The sequence below is a fragment of the Dendropsophus ebraccatus genome, chromosome 14, assembly GCF_027789765.1.
Source record: "Dendropsophus ebraccatus isolate aDenEbr1 chromosome 14, aDenEbr1.pat, whole genome shotgun sequence".
Taxonomy (NCBI): Eukaryota; Metazoa; Chordata; class Amphibia; order Anura; family Hylidae; genus Dendropsophus; species Dendropsophus ebraccatus.
In genome coordinates this window covers 21,150,495-21,164,826 of record NC_091467.1, presented here as the reverse complement: position 1 = coordinate 21,164,826, position 14,332 = coordinate 21,150,495, and the positions used below count along the sequence as shown (strand labels likewise).

Genomic DNA, 14,332 nt, shown 5'->3' with positions numbered 1-14,332 from the left:
GGGCACACAGGGGGTCTATATACTACTTGGGGCAGCAGAATGGGGTCTATATACAACTTGGAGAGCACACAGGAGGTCTATATCCAAGTGGGAGAGCACACAGGGGGGCTATACACTACTGGGGGAGCACACAGGGGTCTATATACTACTGGTGGGGCACACAGGGGGTCTATATACTACTGGGGGAACATACAGGGGGTCTATATACTACTTGTGAGGCATACAGGTGGTCTATATATAACTGGGGGAGCACACAGGGGTCTGTATACAACTGGGGCAGCACACAAGGGGTCTATATAATACTGGGGGGGCACACAGGGGGTCTATATACTACTGGGGTAACCACACAAGGGGTTTATATACTACTGGAGGAGCACACAGGGGTCTATATCCAAGTGGGGGAGCACACAGGGGGTCTATATCCAAGTGGGGGAGCACACAGGGGGGCTAAATACCCCTGAGGGAGCACACAGGGGGCCTATATACAGTGGGGGAGCACACAGGGGGTATATACAACTGGGGGCAGCACACAGGCGGTCTATATACAACTGGGGCAGCACACAGGAGGTCTATATACTTCTGGGGGGAGCACACGGGGGGCTATATATAACTGGGGGAAAACAGGGGTTTATATACTACTGGGGGAAGCAAACAAGGGCTATATCCTACTGGGGGCAGGACACAAGGGGTATATACTATTGGGGGCAGCACACAAAGAGTATATATTACTGGCGGTAGCGCACAAGGGGTATATACTACTGGGGGCAGCACACAGCGGTCTATTGTTTTGGAACGCGTGTCGAGGGGGGGGCCCAGACATAACTTTGCTTGGGGCCCCAGAAATGCCAAGACCGCCCCTGTATATATATATATATATATATATATATATATATATATATATATATATATACAGTATTTATATTACACACACACATAGATGTGTAAAAAGCAAACTTATAATTTTACATACGAACTATGAATTAAAGGATACTACTGTACATTGAACACACAGGATGTCTCTACTGCCCCTAGCGTTACTTCCCGGCATTGCGACTTATTCCGTACAACGTCGTCTTATCGCGTAGTCCCGCCCCTCCTGTCATTGGTGGATTCCGGGTAGGGGCGGAGCCCGGTTAGCCGCACTCGAGCCTCTGATTGGTCAAGGAGCTTGTGTCCTGTACACGTGTCCTAAGAGTCACCGGAGCCGGGATGCAGGTCTGTCGGTGTTGAGGGAGAGGGGGAGCGGCATGTCACCCGCTGCTGTGGTGGTATGAGGCTTCGGGAGAAGAGTCAGCGGCGGCGTTGGCTTATACCATCGTTCCCCGTACTGTGGCTCTCCAGCTGTTTAAAAACTACAACTCCCATCATGCCTGCAGAGCTTTCTGCTGCCCGGACATCATGGGAATTGTAGTTTTTTTTATCAGCTCGGGCCGCTGGTACAGGCCAACCTGCAGCTGTCAGTCAGTGCTGGCACTTGTAGTCCCACCACAGCCGTAGTTGTGTTTAGTTTATGCCAGGCCCTGAAGACATAGCTAGGCCAGAGATAAGCATACAGTGTGCCAGATTTATTGCTGTATTTTATGCTGTTTTTCCCATGTAAACCTATGCACCACTAATGCCCACACACGTTGTTAGTGAGTGTGACTTTATGTGGCTGACATTTTGCACAATTTTCAGGCTTGTGTATCTAAACAAATATAAGATCCAGTCATGTGACCACTAGCAGCCAATCACAGTGCAGCTGTCATTTTTACAGGTTGGTTGCTAAGGGTGACAGGTCAAGTCTTTGTCCTGGTACATGAGGAATTATTAAAGGGGTTGTCCAACAAAATTACCTGTAAATAAAATAAATGGGCCTGAGCTGCAGTACCTGTCACTGCCACAAGTCTGTGTATGGCGCTGTGCCTCTGTAAACACTGACAGGACAAGTGGATGGACCTGAGCAGCAGTATCAGTCATAGCCACAGGTGTGTGTATGGCGTTGTCCCGGTTTAAGCAATAAAGGGTCAGGTGCATGGTCCTTAGCTACAGGTGTATGTATGTGAATAATAATGAATATAACTGAGGTGTAGTACTAGTGACAGCCACAAGTGTATGTATGGCGCTGTACCTGTGTGAATAATAATGAATATTACTGAGGTGTAGTACCAGTGACAGCCACAAGTGTATGTATGGCACAGTGCCAGTGTAAATAGTGAAGGCTGTATGTCATGGACCTTAGCAGCAGTACCCGTGACAGCCACAGGTGTATGTATGGCGCAGTCAGTGTATGCAATGAAAGGAAAGGTGAGTGAAGCTGCAGTACCAGTCACAGCCACAAGTATATGTATGGCACTGTGCCTGGTAGCTAATATAGTAAATTGTATTGTATTTGTTATTCTGTCTTACAGGACATTCAGAATGTGCCCATCGACATCCAGACCAGCAAACTGCTGGGTGAGTAGATGTTTGCCAGGCGGTGACTGTGCTGGATACAATTTACAACACTTTCACACAGGATCCACAGCATGTAACTCCGCAGCAGGAAATCCACATCGAATCATGTGAAGTTCAGTGCAGAACTGTGGTGCTGAGGACAGAGCAGGAGGCGTGACGTACATTGTGTTGTGGGTTACTGCAGCACAGCTTCCATTGAAGTGAATAGGAGCTAAACTTCAGTAACTCAGCATGGCCACTACACAATGTAAGGCGCTGTCTGCTTCTGTATATACTTTGACAAATGGTTGATCAGGAGGGTGCTAGGTGTAATGCTGCGTTTACACGTAACGATTATCGTGCGAATTTGCGCGATAACGATCGAATTCGAACGATAATTGTACGTGTAAACGCAGCGAACGATCAAACGACGAACTAGAAATTGTTCATTTTGATCTTTCAACATGTTATCAAATCGTCGTTTGTCCTTCGTCGTTCGCAAAAAATTTGCAGATCGTTTCGTGTCGTCGCGCGATAGTCCGGCCGCCTGCAGCCCCCTGCGCCAGCTCGATCGCCACTCTCGCCGCCGCATTGATCGCCACCCCCGCCGCTCTGATCTTCCCCCCCCCCCCCCGCCACTCCGATCGCTGCAGGGGGGCCGGGCTGCGGGAGGGGGGGCCGGGCTGCGGGAGGGGGGGCCGGGCTGCGGGAGGGGGGGCCGGGCTGCGGGCGCGCGATCGCAAAAGATTTTTCCGTACAATATATTGTACCGTCTAAACATTGGTCATTAAGAAAGAAAAATCGTTACTCTGACATCGTTAATCGTATGATCGGGCCAATTATCGTTTCGTGTAAACGCACCTTTAGACTCTCACCAATCAGGTATTAATGGCCAATCCAGGGCATCAATTTAAAAAAAAAAAAAAAAAAACCTTTTAATCTTGTACACAACGCAGTTTGTTTTTGACACCACTAGGAGGCAGATGTGTATGCTTCCCCCATTTTGATCTAAAAGAGGTTGTATACAGATTGTCCCCTTACTGGTTGTAATACACCAGAGATGGGGAACCTTCGGCCCTCCAGCTGTTGCAAAACTACAATTCCCATCATTCCTGGACCTTTGGCTGTCCAGGCATGATGGGAATTGTAGTTTTGTAACAGCTGGAGGGCCGAAGGTTCCCCATCTCTGTAACCCATATTTGCTGTGTGTGTGGGGGAGCAGAGGGGTAATGATCTTTACTAAATTGAAGTGAGACTTATCAGTTATAATAGGAAAACTCTAAATAATTTATAGAGCGAATGTCCCCATGGGTTCATTTTACCATTTATATTTTTTTTAAAAAATTCTAAAAGTAATTGATCAATCTTTTTTTTTTTTTTTTGCAGATTGGTTGGTCGATCGAAGACACTGCACCCTCAAGTGGCAGAGCAAGGTACTGCAGATTAGAGAAAAGATTAACCAAGCGCTTCAGGACATGCCGGAACATGAGGATATCCGGAATCTCCTGTCTGGAGCATGTGAGATATTGGGGATACTGTGGGATACGACATAATCTAGATATCATCATTAGTGTAAGGAGTTTCTACTGTTAGAGCAGTAAAGCATTGCAGACAGGAATTGTGTCAGCACCATGAGGATGATTTGGTAACATCCACCTGGACAGACTGACATACAATAAACTGAACAAAGTGTACAGTAATACCTTGGTGTTTAAACTCTTCGGTATTCAAACTAAATTTCCAAACATTGTTCAGTAGCCAAACAAAATCAGGGGAGATAACTGTCAGCTGAACAATAGTTGAGGTATTTGGACACCAAGGCTTACAGGAGCGGGGACTCCTGTCATAATGACGAAATCCCTGCTCTTAACCATGCTCCTGCACAGTGACATCCACCCTCTCCAGGTGGCCGGTGCTCTCAGCCGCATAGGAGACATGGCAGCTGCCTGGAGAGGGAGGACATCACCGTGCAGGAGCTTCAGGGGCTGCTCTTCTTCTCCTCCTGGACCGGTGGTAGTATAAAGTCTATTGAGGGGTGCACTTGGGGGGACACTGTAGGGGATGCCAGTGTTTTGGGGGTGATCGGAGCTCCTGCACAGTGACATCCTCTCCCCCAGGCGGCCGGCGTGCCTCCTATTAAGCTGAGTGCGCCAGCTGCCCGGAGAGGGAGGCCACTCCAGGGCTGCTCTTCTCCCCCAGGACTACTGGTAGTATAAAGTGTATTGGGGGATGCTGTGGGGAATGCCAGTGTATTGGCGTTGATCCGGAGCTCCTGCACAGTGACGTCCTCCCTCCACATCAGCCACAGTGTCTCCAATGCAGCTGAGTGCAGCGACCTCCTAGAGAGGGAGAACATCACTGCGCAGGAGCACGGTTTACAGCGGGGATTCCCGTCATTATGATAGGAATCCCTGCTCCTTTACAGTAAGTAGTGGTGCACAATGCATCACTACTCACTGCTAGTGCTTATATCCTGTAGGCCAGGCGCTCTGCACCTGACCCATGGAGTGTAAACACCGATTAAACACATTTACATTGTTCCCTGTGGGAACACACAGTTTGGTTTGAGAATAGAGGTATTATTACTTTATAGTCATTTTGTATGTAATATTACATTGGAGCTCATTGGAATCGCTGAGTCTCAAACACCACTGCTGCAGTAGGTGACATGAGGATCGGACCATTGTAGTCCAGGAGGGCGGGGTGTTTGCTGTTCATTGTTCTCTCTGCCTTCCCACATAAAGCAGATGAAGCGCAGCTGAATGGGGGGAGGGTGTATTGCTTACATGCATCTCCTCTATGGCCGCCCCATGTAAATTGTCTAGCGAGATTCTCATATTTATCCTGTGCTCAGTGTCTTATAACCTGAGTGGTTAGGCCGCACACGAATCTGCCTATCCATCCCGTCACCACTATAAGACAACGCTGATAATTTTACTATAGTTCACCATCTAGTAGAGGCATAGATATAACTGCCCCTAAAGGCCCTATTACGTGTAATAGAAGGCAACGCTGTCAGCTGATCGTTGCTGTCCTTTGTCTTTCAACATGTTGAAAGACAAACGACTGTGTTGCTGCGATCTGCTGCCGACGCTTCATAGAATAGGAGTGGCGGCAGCAGACTGCCACTATTCTCTATGGGCTGCCCAGACGATCTAGTGATCACCCGAGCAGCCCTCCTGCACTTAGCAGCTTGCTCTGAAGCGTGTAATAGTGGTGGCAGCAAGCGGGGAACGAGGAGCAGATGAGCACTGACAGCGCTCATTTGCTCCTCTATGTTGCCCTGTGTAATAGCAGCTTTAGAAGAGACACTACACTTAGGGGAGTTGTTGGTGTCAGCAGCTCTGCAGAGGGAGTGGGGAAAACTGCCAATCACTGCCCACTCTGCTACACTGCATGCTGTGTGGCTGCAACTCCTCTGACCCAGCTTAATATGGTTAACACTGCTGCATGCAGCAATATCGATACTAAGTCCCCCCCTTATGTCTATGTAGATGTTAGTAGTAGGATAGCCATTACACTTGGGGTGCTGCAGGCACAGCAGAGCAAGCGGTGATTGACACTTATCCTTGTTCCCTCTGCAGTGCTGCTAACAGACAACTTCCCCAAGTGTAATGGCTGTATTAATCAAGAGCATTGTATCAGTAAAGAATCAGCTCCCTAGGTGACTGCAAACCTGCGGGTGTTGGTACTAGTGCTGGCTGCCTGGAGCGGCTATTAGTGAAGGGGTTAATTCTGGGGTCCAGAGGACAGGGTTCACTGTCTGGAAGGGGGGTATAGTGATAGACGTGATATGACTTGTGATTTCTTGTATTTTGTCACTGATTCCAGACATCAATTACTTCCACTGCTTAAAGATTGTTGAGATATTGAAGGGAACAGAAGCCGCCACCAGAAACCTGTTTGGAAGATACTCGTCTCAGAGAATGAAGGTAGGAGATGGTGCATATATACAGATGGGGGGAGATTTATCAAACATGGTGTAAAGTGAAACTGGCTCAGTCGCCCCTAGCAACCAATCAGATTCCACCTTTCATTTTCCAAAGAGTCCGTGAGGAATGAAAGCTGGAATCTGATTGGTTGCTAGGGGCAACTGAGCCAGTTTCACTTTACACCATGTTTGATACCCCCATGGAGTATATATCTCAGGCAGAGTTCCTTTGTGGAGTTCTGATGGGATGTTCTGTTCAGACATTTAGCGTCCGTGCACTATGGGGTGTTTCTTGGCAGTGAATGGCCCCTGTCTCTCAGGCCAAAGTCCCATACTTTATCTGGGAACCTAGGAGACAGTACACGCTCCCTCTCTTCATGTTATGGACCCCCCCACAGCATGGAGACTGCTCTGTAATATCAGACAAGAGGCTAATGAAGTGTGCTATGAGGTCGTGACACTTAGTTGAGTGCTGAAGCGTATTAACCCCTTATCAACCAGAGCATTTTGGTCCCAAATGTACCAAAAAAGTGTTGGTACACTTTTGCATTCGTCGCTACTGTGAACGACCGAACGACGTCTTATTCCAGGTGAACGATTTGCAAACGAGCAACAATAAAAAAAAGGTCCAGGTCTTATAAAGTGATCAACGATTTCTCGTTCGTCGTTTAATCGTTAACTGCTATTCAACCGAACGATTATTGCTTCGTTCCGAACTATTTAACGGTTATCGGAACGATAATCGTCCCGTGGAATAGGGCCCTAAGGATTATTGTGCAATTAGCACCCATAAATTGAACCCAGGCCCTATAAGTGGGAGCCTCCACTTTATTGGAAGAAGATATAGTTGTGGAGTCTTTTTTTACTTTTAATAACACTGGTTTCACACATGGCAGTTTTCGAGCCAATACCAAAAGTGGATATAAAGTAATGGGTAGAGTAAAGGAAGCATGTAGGTCTCCTAGCTGCTGGATCCACTCCTGGCTTTGGCTCAGTAACTGCAGTGGCAGTATTCCAAAAAACTGCCATGTGTGATTCCAGGATGACACTACCATGTGTACTCACTATCCTGTCTGCTGCGACGCTCAACCATATTGTGCATCTGTTTGCATCTGCTTTGCATGTAACCAAATCCCTGTCTGTCACTTGTGGCCGAGCTAATGTGGCTTTTTCATTCATCCTACAGGAAAACACTTCTATACATTCTATGCATTGTTGCTTTAACCTTTTACTTAGTTGATTTATGGAAACTACAGGAGTTCACTTAATCTAATTTACACTATGTGGATGGGAACTTTTTATAGGGTGTGCTGTGGTCTGATTAAAGTTGTGCACGATATCTCTAAAATAATGTGTATTCCTACTTTTTTGTTATAGGATTGGCAAGAGGTGATATCTCTATACCAAGTGGATAATACCTATCTGGGTGAGTTTCCTAAAGAGGAATCTGTCAACAGTGGCGTAGCTACCATGGAGGCAGACCATGCAACTGCTACAGAGCACGTACAGCCCCCTTCCTCCCGGCTTAACGGTGGTCTGCTTCCCTGATAGCTAAGGGTCACAAGGGCCCTGCCAGACTGTCTTGTGGCCAGAGACAGCAATCCACCTTCAGCCACAACTCATATGACCCGGTGCAGTCCCTTGGCATTCTGTTCTCTATGCTCATTGGGATTGAGTTTCAGTACCAGGCACAGCCATCCATATATACCATTCTAGTGCTTGTGCCTTCACTTTGCTGATCTGCGGGGACTCAAATTTTCATGGTCTCTTCCGAGGATAGGCCATCAGTGTTTGCCTCATGATGATTTTCAGGCACTGTTCCTGGGACTTTTGATATAAATCAGACAAACAGCCAGGCCTCTTTGGAGCTGGTTGACTGTGGTGAAAGTTTTACAGCATGAGATCATCTCTGAAGTTCAGACAAGTGTAAGGGGGTTTACCAGCTTGTCTCCTGTCTTTCCCAGCGGAGAGCGGCAGTCTGTTGATGCGCAATGTGAGCTATGAGATCCCGGCTTTGAAGAAACAGATGACTCGGTGCCAGCAGCTTGTTGGGGAGTGTGAGCGTCGGGCTGAGGAGTGCGTGCAGGGAGCAGCGGAGCAGCGAGAACAGTATTACAGCAGCTGTAAGCGCTATGGGATCAATGTGAGTGTACAGGACAATCGCTATTATTGGTACTAATGGGACCTGACAGATTGACAGTAAAATGGACAGATTGCTCTTGTTGATAGTTCTCAGTAGCTGCCGAACTCCTCTTACCATCACCGCTCTCCTCACGCTCTTAAGTGCCGCCGACTTCATGAAAGTTAGTGTTATATAAATATGCAAATTGACTCATTTGGGGTGTTTCTCAGACTTCTAGAGCACCGTTTGGCCTGCTTGCTGTCTCCGATGCAAACACCTACTTACACTGTTGTTGAAATTTTTTTGCAGAAATCAATAGTACAGGCGATTTTAAGAAACTTTGTAATTGGGTTAATTAGCCGAAAAATGCATTTTTATCATGAAAAAGCAGTTTGAAGCTCTCCCCCCTGTCTTCATGGTTGTCTATGGAGAGGGGAGGGGTGGAGGGAGATGAGGCACCAAAACAGGACAACAAAGAGTTAATTTACAGCTACATCAGGGGCTATCTCCTCTCAAGTCAGCACTGACCTCTGAGTACCAGCTTTCACACAGCTCCCACTTTGTAATCCTCTGTTCTCTGCTCTCTGCTGCCGACTAATCTCCCTCCTTCCTGCTCCCCCTCCCCTCTCCATAGGTTACACAGGGCCTGACTGATGTAAAAGAGTCGAGATTTCCTGGTAATGAGTTGTGAATGAAAGAGAGGAGGGATTGGGGGACCTGGGGAAAGTCGTTTTGAATGTAGATAAAGGCATATTTGCCTAATAAACCCAATTACAAAGTTTCTTAAACTATTGGACTATTGATTTCTGCAAAAAAAAAAATACGACAGTGACACTTTAAGCAGGCAGACTGGAATATGCATCTGTAGGCGTGAGCATTGGAGGCAACGGGCGGGCTAAGCGGTGCTCTGGAGGAACCTCCTTGTGATCCTAATAAGTGAATTTGCATATTTTTATTGCACCGACTATCACAAAAACTGCTATATAAGATAGACCAGAGTAGGTAAGATGAGTTCAACAGCTACCGGCAACTAACAGCAGGTTCGTATACTAATCTGCTGATTCTTCTCTTTAATTAGGAAAATCTGCAGCATTTCCACCATGTGTGAACATATCCTTAAAGGGTGCAGGGGCCCTAAATGGGTATTCCCTCAGAATGAACTTTTCATATGTTGCTGCCCAGGCGCAAAACCTACCAAACAGGCTATTCTTAAATCATTTAGCCTGGTGCAGTAACACGTTAAAACTTAATTATGAGCAGAATACCCCTTTAAGTGGATATTTCTATCTTATAAAGTGATGGCATATCTCTAGGATCAGTGGTGGTCCATCCACTTGAACCTCCACCAATCCTTAGAAGAAGACGTAAGGCTGCTATGCCTAACATTTAAAGGGCCAAAAGGATGGAGAAAGAAAGCGTCCGTCTGCGCAGGCTGTCATTCACACACACTTTATTGGTCCTTACAAATAACGTGTTTCAAAGTCATCAGACTTTTTCTTTTTGTCTTGTTGCAGTAACATTTAAAGGGTGGGCAGGACATGGTGGGAACATATTAATTAGGTTATACTTACCTATCCCGTTGCTCCCGCTGGTCTCCTGTATCTCCTTATTCCTGTGATGTCAGCCCCACAGGACATGTTTGCTCGGCCGATTAGTGTCCTACCTCAGTCACTGATTATTATGTTCCAACTATCCCCTTTTAATACATTGCACACCTAGTATCTTCATTGTACAACTGTGATGCTAATATACTTCTGTCCTCCATGTAGGGAGATGATGTTCATAAGGAGCTTCAGATGCTGGTTCGTGATGTCCCAGCAGCCCTTAGAAAAGTTGGATCAGATGCGGCTGAACTTCTGCCTGCAATCCAGTTGTACCAGGCCTGCGTGTCTTTTGTCTGTGATAGGTGAGCAGTCAAGCTGTACATTGAAATCAGGAGTTAGGACATGGATTCAGTATGTTCTCCCATAGTTTGTGGAATATTCTTCTGTGTAGTTGATCCAGAGGGTGTAGCTATTATGAATTGCAAGTTACATTGTGAGCCTCAGGGGCCAATTTTTAGGCTGTATTTGGGCCAAAATGATTTGTTACATATATGTTGAGAAATTTCCCTTATGTGCAGAAAAAGTAGGAATCCACCCTAATACTTTTCCTTATCTTAGTTCCCCTGAACAGGCTCTCCCTCTCCTCCGCTATGTGCAAGAACATGGCGACACCACGGTGTATCAATGGCGAACAGGAGACGTTCCAGTGACAATAGAACGTCCAAAAGTCAAGGAGGTGGAGGAGGATTCCCATTCCGCAGAAAAAGGAGATGTAAGAATCGGCGTATGCTCTAGAAGTCTCTAGTCAGTGTCCGTGCATTTCTTCTAATGTGCTGTCTTTGTCAGATTGACTGGGGAGATTTGGGAATAACTACAGAGGCTCCAGCTCTACAGACAACAGAGGACATAGACTGGGGCATTGTTTCAGGAACAGAGGTGAGATGCTTAGATTTTATGGATGAAACATTGAGGTATGATTTTTTTTTTTTTATCCTTTATTTCGTCTTGTTCACGGCCGATCTCCTCCATATTTCCCTAATGCCCTTTTAGATGGGCCGATAGACAGTGCTGATCTCAGTGATTCTTCACAAAGGTCAATAAGTCATCGCCTGCTCTGGGCCTTTGAATTGACCCATGTAAAAGGACCTGCGCTTAGTCTTACAAAATAAAAGAAAAAGCATACATCCAGTCAAAAAGACCATACCTAGGCCCACATTTACGATTGCAGATAGGCTGGGCTGAACAAAAAGGAGCATGGCTTAAATGCATAAAAATATGACAATTTTGATTCTGGAGTAAACCAATATTTGATCTAAACATAAACTAGACAGTCTCCAGATATGTCAGATTCATCAATCAGTCCCACCGGCCACCCTCTCCATTGATAATCATTAGAAGGGGTGGGCTGGTTGGGGCTGTAGAGGGATCGGTGCTTGGGGGTGACAGCCCCGCCCTCAGTGCTCTTAATGGCTTACCAGGCAGAAGATTTCACAGCTAAGAGCATGGGAACGTGCCAAGGTTAAAGGTAACTGACATACCTTCATCCTCAGCGCTCCACAACCACTAGGGAGCTATCGGCATATTCCAGGGTTACTCAACAACTTTTAGTGAAGGTCCACTTACTGGGGTCTGTTGTCAGGTGAAGATCCAAGTTGAACATCAGTAGTAAACGTGTTGTTTTTTAACTTTTTTTTTACTTTTAACAAACGTTGTTGAACTATTTACATACAGAATTGATGCTTATTAGTGGGAAATCTGGCTTTTTTTTTTCTCTCTCACCAGCCCTTATATAGTCCCCCTGTGCGCTCCCGCAGTAGTATATAGTCCCCCTGTTGCTCCCCCAGTAGTATATAGACCCCTGTGCGCACCCCCAGTAGTATATAGCCCCCTGTACGCTCCCCCAGTAGTATAAAGCCCCCTGTGCGCTCCTTCAGTAGTATATAGCCCCCCTGTGCTCTCCCCAGTAGTATATAGCCCCCCTGTGCTCTCCCCAGTAGTATATAGCCCCCCTGTGCTCTCCCCAGTAGTATATAGCCCCCTGTGCGCTCTCCAGTAGTATATAGACCCCTGTTCGCTCTCCCAGTAGTATATAGACCCCTGTGCGCTCTCCCAGTAGTATATAGACCCCTTTGTGCCCCCCCAGTAGTATATAGCTCCCCTGTGCACTCCCCAGTAGTATATAGACCCCCACTTTGTACTCCCCAGTAGTATATAGTCCCCCTGTGCTCCCCCTCCCATATAGCATATAACATAAAAAAAGCAAACACTTATACTCACCTGGGTCCGGGCACCTCCCCTTCTTTTCCCCTTTTGTGGCCGCACTGCAGCGGTCACATGAGGCTGCTCTCCCCTTGTCCTGGCGCCAGCGCTCCAGTGACGTCACTCGAGCACCGTCCTTGACGGTTTCTAACCAACTCACCAGTCTTGATTGATAGATCTCTCTTTGTTGGGGTATAGCCATCAACCATGGCTGATAGAGTAGGCAGGAGCCAGCATTCACTTACTGACTACAAACCACATTCTGTATTTTCTGTATTGTAGGGACCAAAATAACAATTAGTAAAGAGAAGAAAAAAGTCACTCCCCCCCCCCCCCCCCCCCCCCCCCTTCCCCCATGGTACAGGCTAAAATCCCTCTTCTTTATTGTGCAATGTAGTGTTTTTTTAGTTTCTATTTTTCTGTGTTTTTTAGGCTACAGAAGCTGATGGCATAGTCTGGGACACCGAAGAGGCTGTGCCTAGTGAAATCATCACAGTGCTGGAAGACGGGCATGACGGTGAGACCTAAAACTGAAGACAATGGACGCTGTCATCACTAACATGAATGATATCTCCAGCGTAACTTTCTATTAGTATTAGTCATCCATCAGCCACCCCAGGATGTGGTTGGTGAGGTTACAGTCACATATCCTAGGACTCTTCAATGTTGTCTTTCTCCTATGTTCTGGAGTACACTAGATTGTAAGACCTATAGTTTTCTAAAGAAGATTGGATTGTCAGGTTTCTAGCCAACACTTGAGTTTTCCAGACAAACTACTGATGATCTTGAGGATGGTCATCAATGTCAATAAATTTTGCCTGAAAAAAAACCTTTAAAGTGTCACTGTTGTTAAAATTTTAGTACAGGCGATTTTAAGAAACTTTTTAATTGGGTTTATTAGCTGAAAAATGAATTTTTTATCATGAAAAAGCAGTTTGAAGCTCTCCACCCTGTCTGCATGATTTTCTATGGAGAGGGGAGGGGTGGAGGGAGATGAGGCACCAAAACAGGACAACAAAGAGTTAATTTACAGCTACATCACCAGGCTATCTCCTCTGAAGTCAGCACTGACCTCTTAATACCGGCTTTCCTGCTGTGTAATCCTTTGTTCTCTGCTCCCTGATGTCGACTAATCTCCTCCTTTCTCCTCCCCTCTCCATAGAACAGACAGGGCTTGACTGATGTAAAAGAGAGAGGAGGGGGGGCTGGGGAAAGTCTTTTTCAATGCAAATAATGGCATATTTGGCTAATAAACCCAACTACAAAGTTTCTTAAAATCACCTGTACTATTGATTCCTGCACAAAAAAAAATAAAAAAAAATGATAATGACCCTTTAAAGTTCCCATACACATTAGGCTAAAACTTGTCCGATCCTTTGTTCCCATGGGAGATAAACCGTAGATGGATCAGGTGGAGGATTAATAGCTGTCAGACAAGCAGTATGTGTTGTGAGGAAACTATACGTGTATGTGTTGTGAAGCTGTGGTGCCATTCTATTCCTGCTCCTCTGATTCTCCCATCTCTCTCAGTTCCCCCAGGTGTGGCGCGAGGATCTGATGCTCTCACCGTGCTTGAAAACACAGACACCCGCAATCAGTTTGTAGATGAATTAATGGAGGTGACTGTCAGACCTTGTAGGGAGTGTTCCCACCCTCCGGGGGGTTTAAGCCAAAGCCAGAAATGAAGCTAAAAAGTGGCGACGTTTCAGTCTCTTCTTATACATGTCTTCCATTTATGATTTTCTATCTTTTACCTCTCAGTTTTCTCCTCCTTCCTCCGTCATGGTATTTATAGCAGGTTCTTCCTATCTTCTTTTGTACGTTCCTCCTCTCGTTCCACTCCATCTCCCTGTGTTATTCGTATTGTTCTGCTATCTTGGCTCTTGAGATTTCTCTGCGGTTTGTGTCATTCTCGCTGGTTGTTTTATCTTTTGCGTCATTGTTCTATATGTTCCTCCATTGTGGTTTCATGTTTCTACTACATATTTTTTCTTTATTTCTACTTAGGGCCCTATTACACGAGACGATTATCGTGCGAAAAATCGTTATCGTTCGAATTTA

General features: G+C 46.1%; 1 protein-coding gene across 4 annotated transcripts in view; it reads left to right on the top strand.

Moving 5' to 3' along the window:
- CDK5RAP3 (CDK5 regulatory subunit associated protein 3) overlaps positions 1 to 14,332 on the top strand; it is a 30,105-nt gene that overhangs the window by 12,085 nt on the left and 3,688 nt on the right. Inside the window, exons 1-11 of one of the 4 annotated variants that reach the window (XM_069953251.1) lie at positions 1,133 to 1,215; positions 2,391 to 2,436; positions 3,802 to 3,933; positions 6,247 to 6,347; positions 7,724 to 7,772; positions 8,311 to 8,489; positions 10,238 to 10,374; positions 10,631 to 10,784; positions 10,859 to 10,948; positions 12,704 to 12,788; positions 13,802 to 13,890. In XM_069953251.1, the coding sequence (XP_069809352.1) occupies positions 1,210 to 1,215; positions 2,391 to 2,436; positions 3,802 to 3,933; positions 6,247 to 6,347; positions 7,724 to 7,772; positions 8,311 to 8,489; positions 10,238 to 10,374; positions 10,631 to 10,784; positions 10,859 to 10,948; positions 12,704 to 12,788; positions 13,802 to 13,890 (1,068 nt within the window). In that variant the 5' untranslated portion in view covers positions 1,133 to 1,209. The other 3 variants (XM_069953250.1, XM_069953249.1, XM_069953252.1) reach the window with 3 other exon arrangements.